We start from the raw sequence: 17,570 nt of genomic DNA, 5'->3' as shown, positions 1-17,570 counted from the left end.
TGAGTTTGGCAGCAAATCTTTGGTCAAAGAGCAAATACAGTCCAAAGTGCTTGGTCTAATCAAGAGCAAAAACAACTCGTATAGCTCTAAAAAAAAAAAAAAAAAAAATCTCTATTCATCTTTCCACTTCGACATCTTCAGCTTCAGCTGAGTCTTAAGATTCCTTCTCTCCGTCCATCCACAGAAACGAGGAAGAAATGTGCAGGCACAACTTTAAGGTAAATATAATACATAATTATCCCCCCCGCGTCTCTGGACTGGAGAAAACAAACAGAAATATGTAGGACCAGTTTGTGGTGTGGACGTGTGTCAGGTCAGCCTGCTGTACGGAGGCAGTTTGGAGGGAGCCTCCTCTTCCTCAGTGGTGCCCCTGTCAGTGGACTGAGCTGGAGAGTTGAAGAGTCTGTCATCACCACCTGCTGGACACAGAAGAGAACTACATCACAGGACTGCTTACTGCTGAGAGCAAAGCAGCAACTCTACCAAACTCAGTGATACCAGCAGCATCTGTGACCGAGGACTAGTTAAGTTTAAAGGGACAGTTCACCCCAAAATAAAAAAAAATACTTTTCCGTTTGGCCTGTGGTGACATTTATGCACCTACATTTTTGGTGTGAATTGCAGAGAGATATTTGGGAAATATCAGCCATAGAGATGTCTGGCTTCTCTCCAACATAATGTGACTAAATGCCACTTGGCTATTGGTGCTCACAGCAGCAAAAAAAAAATGTATTTGAAAAATTCAAAACAAGCTTGTCTTTCCAAAAATCATGACCCAGTTACTTAAGATAATCCACACACCTCGTTGCGAGCAATGTCAAGTTTAAGAAGGCAGTGTTTTAACAGTGCTCCTTACCTTGCCACGTGCAAACCATCTCAGTGTCCCCAGGATCACACTGAGGAACCAGTGTTTCCTGCAACATACACACACACACAAACAAAACAAAAAACATCACATCCTCGGGAGATAATGTCCCTCTTACCTACAAAATGCTCAGAATAATCAAACCAGTATGCAAACCAGTCAAGGCAGTTTATGATGTCAGGTCCAAGTTTAACTCTGAGCTTCTCTTCTGATGTTCTGAGTTTTATGTCTTTATCATGTATGTTATTATTTATGTGTGTTTTTTTTCCCTACCAGTCCAGTTCTGGAATCATAGCAGCCACAGCATGGAAGGCTACGGCTGCCCACAAAGGCGATGAGAGAGGAGAGAGCCAGGCTGATGGTGCAGGTCAGCAGTATGGTGGCGTTGGCCCCCTTCACCATCCGATGGAGCACAAACGTCTGAGCAGAGAGACAGAGTGTAGAAAGCCTGCGTTAACTAACCATAGCTGTGACGTCGTTGCTCTTGCACTTCTCACAGATTAGAGCATTATCCCGCCTCTGGTGTTTCTTCACCGATGATAGTGCTTCCTCAGTTCCTAGTGACCTAGTGTGCACTGAATACACTGTAGTCCAAGAAAATACAGTCAGAGACCCCGCTGCCCTCTGCTTGTATTTTCTTATTTGTTGTTCTTTGGATACTTTACGAACCCAAAGTGTCAGTATTTGATGCCCTGGGAAAGAAACTCAACAATCAGCAGTCTTTCAGGTGTGTTTATGAACAACTCAGACACATCCTACTGATTTTGCCTTTAAATAACATTTCCGTGGGACACAAACCCTAGTCTCCTTGGTTGGCCCATCAATCCACCCCACCTCCATTATTCACTGACTTTTTTTTCTTTTTTTTTTTAATGGGACACACACACTGCACACAATTTCAAGATCTAAAGTTGTGCTCTTTGTACACAGCAAGTAGAGGATGGTCTGGTTGTTTTGCATGTATTCATATCAATTTATCTTAATATTAAAAGTTAATTTTCACACCTAAAACTTCAAAAACTGGTTTCTAAAACTACAATAAAAATTCAAACTCAAACAATGACTATCAAGCTGAACTACAACCTGCGACAGTCCCAATAAACACTGTTATTTCTGAATGGAATGCAGCCACTACTAAAAAGTCCGGTGTGAGGAAGGGCTACACAGTTTGCAAAATAAAACACTGAGTATCAACTGAAGTAAATGTTTTTTTCTGGAAAGCATCTACAGTATGTGTGTGTGTGTGTGTGTGTGTTTGTGTGTGGTTACCACTTCAGGACTGTCGTGGTGGTGGAAGACCTCTTTATCCTCCTCTCCGTAGGTGAGTGTCAGACACGAGTAACCTGATATTAACACTGCCGCCGCACAAGACAGTCCTGCTGCTACCACCATCACACTCACCTGAAGGAACATGCGGACAAGATCAGCAACATTTTTGCTTAATATTTAGTTAGCGTACCTTCCAATACCAGCATTTTAGGCTGTATCGGAGGCTGATATCGATGCTGGTATCGGAACCCTAATTATCAGATTTCTGAAACTCCCAAGTATCGCTATGTGCCACTGAAATCCAGCATCGTTCAGGCTCATAGTTTCCATATGAAGATGGATGACACGCCTCCATTTCCTCTCACTGTACAAAAATGAAGCCAAAATATATGATGTGTGCTGCAGCCACAATAAGAAAGGTATTAGACCAGTGGGGGAAAAAACATTACCTTGCTTTCAGGGGAAAAAAGTGGACATACAGAGACACAAAGAGTCAAAAAAAATGTCACACTTACCAGTGTTGAGTTTTTCCTTTGGGAGGCAAACAGCGCCAGAACGCCTGGAGAGGCCATGACCTAAAGAGAGGTGAGAGTGGCCTGAATGAAACGACAAGACGAGCAGCAGGCAGGAATAAAGGCCGGCGAGCAGCTTCGACAGGTCGGTAACACTTGAAGAAAAAAAGTCTCAATATGTCCTGTTGTCTCTTACATCATGTCTTTGTGCTCAAGTCCGACACCATGTCCAAAGTCAAGACTGACAAGTCTCAAGTCCTAAACTATTTTAAAAGTTTAGAGTCCTCAACAAGTCATAATGTACTTTTCACCAGTGTAAAGCCATTTTGCATTACAACTGTTCCATTACAGTTACAGAAAAAAAGATGTAATCACACTACAGTTACATTTAGTAAAAATAGGAATTATAAATCAGGATACACAGAAGATATACACAAGACCCAGACTGAAATGAGTTTATAGCAGGTTACTCAAAGTTTAATTGTTTAGTGTGTTTAGCATACTTATTATAGGATATTTAAATATGTGCATAATTACAGCTATTAATCTAGACGTGCATTTGTGTCTAACAAATAAAGCAAAATCTGGACAAACAATTAATAAACCTGGCAATGAACACAAAACTAGGTATCTAAGAAAATACACTTAAGTATAATGAAATTATGTTTTGTGATACCGTATCGATTCTCGGAAACACTGTATCATGATATTGTGATACACAGCGGTGGTTAGTTTTAACTAACTTTTTAGTTTTTATGCATATGGCGGTGTGTTCTTTATACTATTATTATTCATACAGTTTTCTTAAAATTAAATTATACCATCTTCCTTACAGTACTGCAGTAGTATATCACAATATATTGCCAGATTCTTCTCAATACACAACCCTAAGCAATCCAAAAGTAACCGAAAGTAATCAAGTTACATGACTTTACTACTGCGATACCTGGATTGCATTACTGACTACGTTTCTTGACAGGTAATCAGTAACTGTATTGGAACCCCTAATTTTTGCTGATGCACAGTTTTTGTGCGTAAACAAAGTGAATGTGGGGAATTTAGTGGTGACTTGCTCACCATAGTCTACCTTTCACACGGGAAGGGGCGTGGCTTAGGCACCTGAACATTGGCAGTGTGCCATTATTAAAATGTGTATTAATAGGGCTTTTTAATAGTAGCCATATTGAGGTAACACAAGTGTTACCAATGATACTAATTAAAGTCGTGTTCCATTTAGTGTAGCACTCTTTCCATGCACAATAGCAGCACCCTGACTCTGTTTGACCTGAATGGAACGGAGCCTTTATTACTATCATTGATAACACCTGAGTTTACCCAACAAAATGGCTGCTGTGAAAAGGGTTTAACATAACCAAAAAAAAAAAACAAAACACGTCATGGTTAGAGACAGAAGATCAATATGTCTCACCAGTCCTCCCCACACCGGGGTCCTGGTGGTACTCAGCGGGGTGTCCTTGCGGAAAACAGCGTCCATGAATCCGCACACCACACAAAGACCCGCACAGGCCAGCTGGAGGATACCCAGGAAGAGCACGTTCTTCTGGTTGAAAATGAAGTACCTGTGCCGGTCCATGTCCAGGTAACGACCCGCTACAGTCACCTGTTACCAGTCAGTACCGTTTCTCTCAGCGGTCAGGGGTGAAGTTTCGGTTGGGAGTGAAACTTCACGTCGGCGTCGCTTTCTGTGGCAAAAATCATAAAGAGCCCCGGTGGTTAAAACAGCGGTAAATATTACTGAAATCTAAAATATGGTCGTTTTCATTCCAGAAAGCTGCATTTTCTGTATTTCCCTCCGGCGGCGTGTATCTTCCGGGCAGGTTTCGCTGTTGTTACAGCAGGTAGGAAGTTTATCCATTAACCTGGACGGTCCAGCGGCAGGTGGAGGGGAAGAGGTGGGAATTTGAAGCCCAGAGTTTGGACTCTCAGGCTGCCAAGACACGCCCCCTTGGGAGGGTTACTTTAAAAGAAAATGTCCTCATACGGTTACCTGTTCAAAAATGTACTCACTAACGTAATCCAAGTATCACAATATTTAAGTAATGTAACTTGGTAACTTTCCATTACTTTTGAATTACCTCAATATGAAATATGGAGAAATTGCTCAGCCTAATATAGTGTTTTTAGCGTTGTGCTAATGATTATTTTCATCATTGATTATTTTCTCAGTTAATTGATCAGTTGTTTGATAAAATATTCACATTTAAGAAGCTGAAATCTGAGATGTTGGACTTTTTTTTTCTTAAAAAATAGCTCTCAATGATTAATCTATAATGAAAATATAAAAGGATTAATAGTTCATTAATAATAGATTAATCATTGCAGTTCAAAGTGTTTTATGTTGGTTGTTAGGTAGGAGGCCATGATAATGATTTGGCAGCTGTGCGTGCACTGCATGGTAGTATATTATTCTTCATTTTTAAACTGTATAAGAACTCCCATTTTTTTAATCATATTCTTTCTCAGACATCATGAGCTCTTAATTTTGATCCTCAAATGTTCTTGTGTAATACATGTACTTAATACATACGGCCTATTCAAAATACCACAGTACTTGTAGTAGTTTTCTACATTTTTCAAGGAATTTACAAACCACCATTCTGTTGTCTATAAAAGCCCAATTCATGCAGGAGAACTTTCACATTTTTAAAAAAATCTTGGCACTAAATCCTCATCTTTATTAGCTTAATATTAGTTTGAGACAGCAGCTATGTCAAAAATACACACAAACTAATTCCATCATATGATAAATGAGGCAGGTGGATTGCTTTTCTTTAGGTGGGACTTTATTTTGTAGGGTATGAACACAAATAATAAGGTTAGAAAAGTGGAACAAGCTCATTGTAGGTCTCTCCTGTAGTGCTAGACCATCCATTATTTTCTACCAGAGTGCTTCTGTTACAAATCGCCGCTACGAAGCTCAGGAAATACAGTTCTTTACCAATTTCAGATATTATAAATAAATTAGTCACTGTAATGTGTGTATGTATGTGTGTATATATATAGAGTGTATTCTAAGTGAATAGGCCTATAAAGTTACACTTCATGGATTGGGCCAGATGAATTAGTTCAGATGATGTGTGATGATGACATAAATACTGTGCAGTAAAACAGTGCTGTTAAACTCAACACCTCGAGGAAAGCCCTGTCGAGTAATCTGTGTGAATCAATGCAGTTAAGTGAGGATAGACAGTGAAAAATGAGAGAAATGGTAATAGTTTTTCATCATATCCTAAATTTATAAGCACCATGAGCATGTAAATCTGAATTTCCATTATGTGATGAAGAGGACAGTGGTAAAATCAGACAGAACAGCACCTCTGGCCAGAGACATGTCTCCTCTAATAACATTTGGTTTCTTGCATAGTTCTTGTGTTGCCTTGGTTCTCCAGGGCCTTCATTCATACTGAATTGCTCAAGCAGTATTCCATTTGAATACCATACAAAGCATTATAACATCTCAAATATCTACGGCAGCTGCAGGGGGTATCAGGTATCATAATGCTGCAGGAGTCTTGTAAGGTGGTAGCACAGGTAGAAGGGGGCTGCTTTATTGTCCGTCTGTTTCCTTATTGGCCAGCGGAAGCCGCCTGTCTCTGCCGGAACTCCTCCAGCTCCTGCTTGTACCAGTCAGGGGCTTCTGGGCCGTTCTTCCCCGTCGGCTCGTGATCATAACCGTAAGCGACCATCAGCTCCTCGCTCTTCTGCACAGGCCTCAGGGTTCGGATGCACTTGATAGGGCCAAATCGAGGGTGGACAAACCTACATAAAGCAAAAAAATTTAAGAAACATTTCACAAAACCTAACCAGGATAATTTCATCATGCTTTCATTATGAGAAATGTTATGATGCTAGAAAATAAGTAGAAATCGCCAAGTTATTATCCTCCTCAGGCTTTTGAAACCATGGCTAAATTTCATTATTGTTCTTGTTGTTTATCAAGCTGTGCATCAAGAATCGTGGAAATTCACTGGTATTGGAATAGACAGCTCAAATGAGAAGTCGCACAGATGCACACACGAGGCCAAAAATCTAATTTTAAGTCCTTCAAAAACTAAGGAGCCTGTCATTGATTTTAGTTGTAAAAAAGCACCTTCGCTTCACATCACTATAAATGATACTGAGGTTTAGACGGTGAGAAGTTTTTTAAGTCCTTCGTGTAACTATTTCTGAAGAGCTCACCTGGCGCACTAACACCAAAACTATTGTTAAAAAGTCCAAGTAACGGCTTTCAGAGATCCCACCAAAAAGAATCAGATTCTTCACGGCCTCTCGTTGTGTAATTGAGAGTATTCTCGCTGTGCAGGAGTGAAAACCTTTGAACAGAACTGTGCGCCGGGCATGTAAGATAACTGGTGTCAGCCTGCCAGATCTGGAGGATCTCCACAGTTCTAGGCTCTTGTCCTGTGACCCTTCATGTCATCTCGCTGCCAGTCTTTTTGTTCCTCTCCCTTCAGGCAGTCACTATCCTTCCATTAAATGCTCCACCATGCAGTGCATAGACTGAATAACTTTTAATGTTGGAGTCTTTCATTTGTCTACAGAAGTTGTTCTTTTTTTTTTTTGCTCTTTGTACAAACTGTAGTCATCTTTGCATATGCACTTTAAAACTTATGCACCTTAAATATGACGCACTTCAACTTTTAAGCCCTGGTTCTTCCTGCTTTTACCTGCACAAACTGTCCTTTGCATATGCTCTTTATAACTGGACACTTTAAAAGTCATTTTTGCATAGGCACTTTAGCGGACTATTAAACTGTGCACTTTACTTTTGAGCTGATTTAATTAATGAAACTATCCATCTGTTGCATTTGGATTTTTTTCTTTTTTCCTTTTAATCTGTTTTATTCTGTATTGTTTATTTTATTGTTGTTTATTCTGCCTGTGTGATTTAAGTGTTTGTGTTTTATGGACTCTTGCATCCCATGTCCAGTGTCGTACCTACTGCAAATGGCAAATAAACTGACTCTGAACAAAATTTCTGGTATTGTGACAAAGCTATCATTGGTCATTCACTGATGTGCATGAACAAATCAGAGTTCGCCTCTCACTTACTTTTTTATTCTCTTTCATCACCACCGTCATCTTCTTCATGGTTGGCTTTACTTAAATGCAAATATAACTTAGCTATAAATACATTTTTTGTTAGTTTATTAATGGTTAGTTTATTTGAATTAAGCCAACATGGACAAGAGGGAAATTTAAGCATCTACATCAGCTGCTGATGAACACTGTGTAATGCAAATGAACTTTGTGAAAAGATTCTTCTGCCAACTACTGTTTAAGAAAAAAACTTAATTTTTCCAAAAAATGAAGTCTTATTTTGAAAATGTCTGACTCTCTCTCCCCTTCTCTGTCCTCTGCTCCTGTCAAACTGTACTCACGGGTCATATTTGCAGTTGGGGGTGAAGGAGTGGTTTGCTTTGTGACCCAGAGAGGCACAGTATCTCTCCATCTGGTCAAACGGCTGAGGGACATCAATCACAGTGTCCTCGTCCAATGAGATTGTGTTCCCATTCAGCGCCCAGTCTCTGCTGTCCACCTGAGGAGTCCATGTAAACATAAAAAAGATAATTGGCTTAATTAGTACAAATACAGAAAACTAAGGGTACATGTAAAACTTTCTCATTGAATATTACTTTGAGCTAAATGTTTCAACCATTATCCAGTACTTTAAGCCAACAATTTTTACCACTAACTTAAACTTTCAGCTCTCTGAACAGTTTATTCATATTTTTAGCCATTTGAACAGTTAAGCCTACATTGAGCCAACTTCAGCCCCAGTTCCAAAAAAGTTGGGACACTGTAAAATGTGAATAAAAACTGAATGTCGTGATTTCTAAATCCTTTTTGACCTAAATTCAATTGAATACAATACAAATACAAGTTATGTAATGTCTGAACTGATAAACGTCATCGAATTTTGTAAATACATGCTTATTCTGGATTTGATAGCTGCAACATTTCAAAAAGTCGGACCAAGGGCAAGAAAAGACTGTGAAAGTTGTGGAATGATTAAAAAAAGACAGTTTGGAACATTTGACAGGTAAACAAGTTAAAAGGTAACAGGTGACAGTATCAGAACCAACACTGAATGCCTGTGACCTTTGACCCCTCAGGCAGCACCGCATTAAAAAGCAGCGTGCTTATGATATAACAAAGCACACTAAAGAGGAAAAGGACCATCCAGATTGTTACCAGCGCTAACTTCAAAAATCAGCATCTGTCATGGCATCATGGGTAATTGTCACATCTGTTTGGCCCCATTAATGCTGAAAGGTACATACAGGATTTGGAGCAACATATGCTGCCATCCAGACAACGTCTTTCTCAGAGACGTCCCTGCTTATTTCAGCAAGACGATGCCGGGACACATTCTGCACGTGTTACAACAGCGTGGCTTCATAGTAAAAGAGTTCAGGTACTAGACTGACCTGCCTGCAGTCCAGACCTGCCTCTCATTGAAAATGTGTGGTGCATTTTGAAGCAGAGAACAGAGACCCCAGACTGTTGAGCACCTGAAGTTGTCTACGAAGCAAGAATTTAAAAACTTCAACAATTAGCACCTTCAGTTGCCAAACGCTGACTGGGTGTTGTTAAAAGAAAAGGTGATGGATCACAGTGACAAACATACCCCTGTAACAACATTTTTGGAAGATGTTGCAGACATCAAATTCAGAAAGAGTGTATACCTAAAAACAGGGAGGTTTTGCAAATCATTGCATTCTGTGTTTATTTATGTTCTACACTACAAAACAACTTTTTTGGGATTGGGGTTTAACCACTATAACTTTCAGCCATTTTAACAGTTTAACTAAGTAGTTCAACAGTTTATCCATTGCTTTTAGCTATCTATTTTAACCACCATTAGCTATTTGAACTGTTTAGCCATTACTTTTAACTTACTATTTCAACTTCTCTTAACTGCACTCCCAACATGTGATGCTCAGGTGTTTCACCCAATTCAATATGGGTTTTTTTTGTATTATTCCAATATTCAATTCTGATATTCTATATTTACAAATTAGCTTAGCACAGTCCACAGTCTTTATCTCATGCGCAGCAGAAGTACCTCCCTGGAGTAGTGCCCTGGTTTAGAATCACTGCTCTACTGATCCCTTTCCCTTTCCTTGCGCTGTGTGTGTCATACCTCAGAGTGTGTGATGCGTACTCCATTGTAAAAAGCCATCACAGTGTCGGCCTCGGCGTCTGTCTTAGCAAACAGGCCCTGTCCCGCTCCTTTGATCATAGAGTCTGCCACAAACACCCTGACACACAGAAACAACATGAAGAACGGTCCTGAAGACGCTCTGCCTCAGGATCATTCACATATCATATATCAGACCAGCTGCATGTGAAGTGTAAAGGTTACTCACTTTTGGCTCTCATAGGGGTCAGCGAGCAGAGTGTGGGTGGCGATACAGGTGGACGTGGACTTGTCATATGAGTATACAGGACCTTAAAAACAGAGCATGTCATGTTAATGTCCTGGGGCCAGTTGAACCAACTCTACTTACACTGATAGAAGATTTCATTGTTATCAATCACCCCTAAATCCAACACCTGCATCTTAAATAAACGTGATTGATTTCAGGAAATGAGACATTACCTCCTGAAGCCTGCGTGTAAAAAGGTCACCTGTATAACCTCCACAAACTGCTCTGGGCTCAACTTAAGTTCACTTTCTCACCATAAAGAACTACTGTACTTACTGTCTGGTGAGATTTCGAAGCGTGGCCTTCCGCTCTCGTTGGAGATCAGGCTGGCGTGGCGAGCCTCGATCAGCTCCCCGTCCACAAAGTTTCCGCACAGAGCCGTCCGTCTGTCGGGGTAGATGTACGCTACAGAGTCACCTGTCATCTCCCCGTCCTCATTCACCTCCCCAAACACACAGCCGCCATCCTAGACGCACCACAGTACACCCCCAACATACACAACACACACCGTTAACAAACACCATTCATTGACATAGTCGATTTACAGATCTCTGAACTGTATCTTAACTGTTTATTTGTCTTAAAACAAACGTGTGGTGCCACGTAGAACTTCTAATGCTGAGATAAATACATGCAAACAAAGCCAGTGTTGTAGTGAGCACTGAGCTGACTCACAGGGTAGTAGACCCAGCATTCCCCACAGCGGTTGTTGTCTTTGTACTGGCCCTTGAACACCAGGCGGCCCTCCCCATCAAACTCCTGAGCAGGACCGTTGAGTTCACCATCCACATACGTCCCATGGAGGACACCGCCATCTTCATACGTGTACAACCCCTGGCCCTGCAGAGCATCGTCTACATAGAAACCCTCAAGCGTACTGCGGAGACACAAAGAAGAGAGCTACAATCAAACTGAAGCTTTTATAACAATCAATCACCTAAAGGTAAGAAGGTAAAATTAAGAAATCTGTACAAGTGTGCATGCATTATGATTAGCGTTAAACTGTAATTAAATATTGCAGATACTGTTTATTGTACATGATTCAATGCAACAGAGTATTAAACAGTCCTTCAAGGAAGTTGCAATGTTGCGATGCAAATTCAACCAATCCCCATGAATTCTGCATAAACTTGCAATTTTTGTCCAAACTCTGCAACTTTTCCACAAATTTGACCAAACATCATAACTTCCTGTGAGTTCTACCAATCAAAGCAGTCGCCTGCGCAAACATATACATACAGAATGTCTCAGTGAACACATTCGTCATTATATAGTATATCGTTTGAGCTCCAAAGATTTTGCCAGATTTTGCCTGTCAGATACCTGATCTTTGTATGTTGGTCAATACTGAGTACAGATCTGATACCAGTGTGTAAAAAAAACATTACTTTTCAACAGCTGTATACTACTAACCCAATATGAATGTGACATGACAGCTATCATTGTTGTGTGGCTCAGGTTAAACTTTTTCTAAAACATGAACAAATACAGAAAATTAAAGCCATAGAACATGACTTCGCCAACCTGGTGAATGAAAGGCTAATGGGAGGCAGCAGGCTCCTGTTTTGGGGTAAATAAATTTCAAGGTGTCGGATTAAACATAGAATCTCACAGTCATACTGATACCAGTAGTTTAGGCCTCTGTAGATATAAAGGGCTCATTCTAAGGTAACAAAAAAAAACAAAGAATATTATTCTTAAGATTCTAGGTTTCAGATTGTAAGCAGCTCTTCTCATCCCCCCCATACTTACATACTTATGAATATAGAAAAAGTTAGAATATTTTGAGGATAAAGTCATGAGAAAAAACTTGATATTTTGGATTAAAATTATGTTATTTTGAGGGGAAAAGTGGTAATACTCAGAGATTAATGAGGTAACATTATGAGATTAAAAGGGGAATATTTTGAGGTTATGTAATATGTAATATTTTTTGGGGAAAAGTTTTAATATTTCCAGATTAAAGTGATAAAATTTTGAAACAATAAAACTGATATTTTCAGAGTAAAGTAGGGACAATATGAAAAAAAACACATTTTATGATTCGATTGGCTCCGTTGGGTTATACATGCATGTTATAGCATTTCCCAACAGTCCACTGTACTGCACAGTTACTACTGAATGCAGAATCTGTGAACAAGGCAGTACTAGTCTGAGTATTATTAGTCATGCTTGGTAAACATGCAGGTAAACAGTCCAGTGGAGAGCAGAAGAGACGGCCGTCATCTGAGCTTTTTATGAGCTTTTTAAATTTCTGCAATTATATGCAGATATCCGTTTAAAGAGATTAGCCTCCAGTCTCATGTGTAATGGGAAGTTGCTAATGGGACTGTAAACAAAGACCAGCACATGGAAGAGGAAGTCTTGTCCCGGATATGCGTTATCCATTATCTGGATATCCACCAGCCACATAGGAAACCCGAAATATTGGCAGTTGCCCACAGAAGTTAAATAATCAGATGAAAGCTGATGGGTTTCAAAAAAAAAAAAAAAAAGGTCCAAGTTCTCTGATTTCAATTTCTTAAATTTGAATATTTTTCTGTTTTTTTTTTTTACTCCTCTCTGACAGCAAACTGAAATCTGTGCGTTGTGGACAAAACAAGACATTGAATGATGTCATCTTGGACTTTGGGAAACACTGATCAACATTTGAGGTGGGTGACAGGTGACACAATTACAGCTTCAAGCAGTTTCAAACACTTCATCCAAAATCCAAGCACTTCTCAAAATACTAAATTTTCAAGGATTTCCAGCACCCGTATGAACCCTGCAAAGAAAACTCCTAAAGGATGAGAATGTCAAAGTTGCTTTGGCAAATGCACGTCTTGTTAACTTCCCCACTTGCGGTGTAATGACAGAATTTCCCAAAGCTTTTCTTTGGAAAGCACACAGACAGGGCCTGGTGCCCGTCAGACAGAGCTGTGAGCCACTGTGTACATCTAAATGGGGTATAAACAAGATACGAGCACAGCATTAAAGTCCACTCACTGCAGAGCGTTCTTCTACAACAGCTGACTCCGGCTGCCTCTCATATCATTTCAAGAGTCATAAAGTCCACCCTGTTTTATTCTTTTCCAATACCACGAACCTCTGCACTCTTTGTCTCAGTCTGGAGGAAACAAAGTGACCACTGTGTTTCAAAACATGTCCGGCTATGGAGGTTTAAGAAAAATGGACATGCACTTAAGTTGTTTCCTTTCATTTTAACTTCCTTAAAAACCAACATCAGTGTTTCCTCTACATTCATTTAGGAGTGGCGGCCAGACTCCTGTCGGGTACTTGCGAGCACTAAGGTAAACTGCAGATAACTATCTTGCTCAGTATGGAAATATACTTGCGCGTGCTCATTTGCATGATGCTAGCGTTGTTTGGGGGGGCGCGGTCGTCAAGCACGTCAAGCACCTAGGCGACAGGGCAGAGTCAGAGGAGCGAATTCCCGAATTACAAATAAACAATAAAGCAGCGAATTACCGGCCGGAGAAGAGGTAGACGTAAGTTATTAGCTTAAGATAACTCGACATAGATTTTACAAGTTAAACAGACATTCACAATATGTTGATGACCAGCTAACATTATGTAACTTATCGGTAGTTTAAGTTAATTTGGCCCGGTGCCAACTCAGTGTCGTTTATCTGTACACTGCACTTAAAGTGTTCCTCTTTTTTATTATTATTACACCAAGTTTTTACTCATGAATTTATTCTCAAAATATTTTTTCCTTTTTTTTAAATTAACTGTCAAACACTCTAAAAGGTCAGATCTATTGGCAGAATATGACCGAAATGGAATATAAAATTTGTTTGTTTTTAATTGTGTATTTTTTTTTTAATGGAGCTTCCCAGCAAAAGTTTTTCACACGATCTATGAACTCAGGTCATCCACAACTCTTATTTGACACGTAAAACTGACAGAATGTTCTCGCCTGTTTACTATGATGTAGTATATTTTTATTTTCTATAAACTTTATTCAGATTTTTTTGTAGCTAATTTTAACTTTAAACTCAAATAGTGGCCCTAATACGCCGTGGTAATTTTGCAGAACTCTGAAACCAGAACATCTCAACGTGCTTTTAGTCTGACGCTACGTCGTTACGGTACCTTCCATCAAAGAAGAAGAACTTGCCCTTTCCATTCTTCTCTCCGTGCGTGAAGTGTCCTTCAAATCGATCGCTGGATGAGTAGGTCACTGTGCAGAACCCATGAGGCTGACCGTCGTCGTCCAATGGACCTGAAGACACACACACACACACACACACACACACACACACACACACACACACACACACACACAGACTAAGTCGAGTCTAATGACTTTACTTGAATGAATGCTTGCTTGGCTCCTCACAGTCTTGAGTCCAGACTCTCTTGCTTTAATTCAGTTCACACACATTTTTTTTTCCCACTGTTTAAGATCCAGTGTGGAAGATTTAAAGGTATCTATGGGCAGAAGTAACTAATTACAAATAATCAAGTTATTGTAATTGAGTAGTACTTTTACTTGTACTTGAGTACACATTAAACATTATTTTGATTGACCTCATTGTTCTGTCAGCTGAGATTTTTTTTTTTTTTTCTTATAGGTTTATATCTTATATCTCAAACAGTCTAAACTTTGAAAATAACAAATTACCTGTATAGATACTGTACATTTTCTCATTTGACACACATTATAGTAGATAAATCAAAACCGCATTGACCAACACACCTGAACAGAACAGCTCAGGCTGGAGCAGAAGTTGGGAGGATTTTAGACTGAAGAGAAACAGAAACTCCTTTGATCGATTGATTGACTTCTATTGATAATGTATTAAACACGAGCGGTTAAAAAGTAACTAGTACTCTGAGTAGTTCTTAAGAAGGGTACTTTAGTTTTACTTGAGCAGTTTTCTAACACCAGTGCTTTTACTTTTGTAACTGAGTATTTTTTTTAGAAATGTAACAGCACTTGTACTTGATTACAGATTTTCAATACTCTTTCCACCACTAAGACTTTATCTCACAATTTTGACGTTTCATCTCATAAATTGGAATTTTTATCTCATTATTTTGCCTTTTTACCTCATCATTTCAGCTTTGTTTTATTTCTTTTTTTTTTCTTTGATTGGCAAAAATGGGCTTCCATAGCAGTGCCCCTTGTGGCCATTACTGTCTCTCCTGTTGAAGCAGGAATAACAGGACTTGTGATAGTCAAAAGTTGTCTTTCACAGACAGAAGAGATTTATTCTGCAGGTTCATATTGATCGGTGGCTCAAAGTCATGCCAAAATTCCCAGGAGAGCCTGAAGACTGTAAGGGGAGCCAGCATTTCAAGCAGAATAACTCTCCCATGTTTCCAGATTTGGGTTCAGTTTCCCTGCACACCAAAAACAGGGTGTCACTGTGTGTCACGATGCTCAGTTTTCATGAATTCAGTTCTGATAAACGGAAATAATTCTCAGTGTAAATGCTCTTTGTCTCCACAGGAGTGTCATAAAGTCTCATAACGCCGCACCTAAACATGGATTAGAGAGGCGAGCACACGTGTATGAAACTGTGAGGGACTAAAATGTTATGGTACACTTCCTCTCTCTCCAGCAGCCACGCTGGCTCTGCAGCGGGACGCCGCTTTCATCCGGGCCGCCCTCACTCGCTTGTCAAGCGGGTTCGCGGCTGTAATAAAGTCCGCGGCGCTCTGAAGTTACCGAGCGGGCCCACCGACAGACTGACTCATGGAGATTTACCGACAACTGACATCACAATCTCTGAACAACACTAAAATACCGTCCATAACCTACACCTCATCGCTCGCGGGGATATATGACAAAAATGGAGGTGTTGCTTACCTTCCACAGCCTCCTCTATGTTCTCATCATCGCTGTCCATGGTGCAGGAGACAGTCTGCCGGAGGATGACCACAACACACCGCGGGTTTCACTGCTCTACTGTCACTCGTGGGGCGTCATGGGCATGGCATGATCTGACAGCTGACGAGCCTCTGCAGCCTCACTTTAACCACGAGCATATCACTTAAAGGCTTCATCTATGGAAGACCATTTCCGCCAGTGAAAGAAAAAAAAAAATCCTGATGGCAAATGATAATTATAAAATTAATTAGATTAAAATAGAGTTTAAAAAACAGAGATAAAAGTCCTAATTATGACATTTAAAAAATCCTAATTATGAGATATAAATCTAGTCATGATTATGAGACAGAAATGTAGTCGAAATTTTGAGATAAAAAGTCAAAATTGTTAGATTGAAAGGTCAAAATCATGAGATAGCCTAAAGTATCAGATTAAAAGGTCCAAATTATAAAGAAATAGTTGAAATTATGAGATGAAACTTTAAATTATGAGGAAAAACTGTAAGTATGTCATAAAAAGTCAGAATTCTGAGATTAAAAGGCTGAACCTATGTTTATGACAAAAAAAAATCCAAATTATGACAAAAAGTCCAAATTCTGAAATTAAAAAGTCAAACTTATGAGCTTGAACGTCATAATTGTGGGATAAAACATTGAAATTCTGATATAAAAGGTTACTATTCTGAGATAAAAGTCAAAATTATGAGATAAAACATCAAAACTATGATTACATAACTATGATTGTTTGACTTTTTATCACATAAGTATGACTTTTTTTAAAAAAAAAACAACAACAAAAAACCATCTCAGTGATAACTTATCTCATAATTAATTTGTTTTTAATCTTATAATTATGATTTTTAAATGTCAAACTTTCAGACTTTTTTTTTTTTAATCTCATAATATTACCATGGGGGTATTTTTTTCTTTCACTGTTGGAAATGAGCTTTCATAACAGACATAAAGCAGCACAAAATTATTAAAATGATTTCATCAATTACATTTTACAGTTATGTGTTCATTGTTCCAGGTGCTAAACGGTGCTTCCACGGTCCCATTGCCCCATTTTGTCTGTAATTTTATTGTGACACATTTTTCTGACTTCATCACTCAGCTCTCCCTCAAATGAAACTGAACCTGTCAGGATCAGCCCTGCCCATCCTGGAGTCAGCAGTGTCTCCCCTCCATAACTGGAATTATTTAGCAGGGCTGTAAATATAAACAGCTGCAGCCTGTGTTGGGTGGCAGGCGGGGCTACTGAAAAAGTAAAAGCTCATTTATGCTGCCTTTATGTACAAAAATAGACATGAATGTTTTAAATGTTCATGTAGTGATATTATGTTTTGTGATACTGTATAGAGTCTCAAAAACACTGTATTGTGATATTGTGATACATAGCAGTTTCATTTTCTGTTGTGTTTAAAACCCCAGCCACTAGATGGGAGTGTTGCTGTCTATCTTCACTGTTTTAATTGCATAAAAAGTAAATGTTTTAATTAAGATGTCATGCATATGGAGGTGTGTACTTTATACTGTTACAATTTTACTAAAATTAGAAAAAAATACATATATCACCTTGCTCAGTGTATTGTAATATATTGCAAAATATTGAATCATACTCCCTGTATT

The 17,570-nt window shown here is 39.2% G+C and overlaps 2 protein-coding genes across 3 annotated transcripts; both read right to left on the bottom strand.

Moving 5' to 3' along the window:
• Positions 1–240: 240 nt before the first annotated feature.
• Positions 241–4,335, bottom strand: LOC146326588 (uncharacterized). 2 transcript variants are annotated; one of them, XM_084718370.1, is made up of 6 exons: positions 4,076–4,335; positions 2,650–2,709; positions 2,135–2,266; positions 1,139–1,285; positions 857–914; positions 241–419 (listed from the first exon to the last, which is right to left on the bottom strand). In XM_084718370.1, exons 1-6 carry the CDS (start codon positions 4,238–4,240, stop codon positions 310–312), a joined length of 672 nt encoding a protein of 223 aa, XP_084574496.1. In that variant the 5' UTR covers positions 4,241–4,335; the 3' UTR covers positions 241–309. The 2 variants fall into 2 exon arrangements, with proteins under 2 accessions (XP_084574496.1, XP_084574497.1); XM_084718371.1 differs by having other exon boundaries at positions 241–416.
• Positions 4,336–5,879: 1,544 nt separating this feature from the next.
• Positions 5,880–16,079, bottom strand: setd7 (SET domain containing 7, histone lysine methyltransferase). Its single transcript, XM_084718852.1, has 8 exons — positions 15,922–16,079; positions 14,199–14,328; positions 10,776–10,977; positions 10,377–10,566; positions 10,041–10,122; positions 9,815–9,932; positions 8,049–8,206; positions 5,880–6,426 (listed from the first exon to the last, which is right to left on the bottom strand). Exons 1-8 carry the CDS (start codon positions 15,959–15,961, stop codon positions 6,234–6,236), a joined length of 1,113 nt encoding a protein of 370 aa, XP_084574978.1. The 5' UTR covers positions 15,962–16,079; the 3' UTR covers positions 5,880–6,233.
• Positions 16,080–17,570: the final 1,491 nt, after the last annotated feature.

The sequence above is a fragment of the Lutjanus erythropterus genome, chromosome 5, assembly GCF_056507025.1.
Source record: "Lutjanus erythropterus isolate fLutEry1 chromosome 5, fLutEry1.hap2, whole genome shotgun sequence".
Classification (NCBI taxonomy): Eukaryota; Metazoa; Chordata; class Actinopteri; order Lutjaniformes; family Lutjanidae; genus Lutjanus; species Lutjanus erythropterus.
This window is presented reverse-complemented; position numbering and strand designations above follow the sequence as displayed.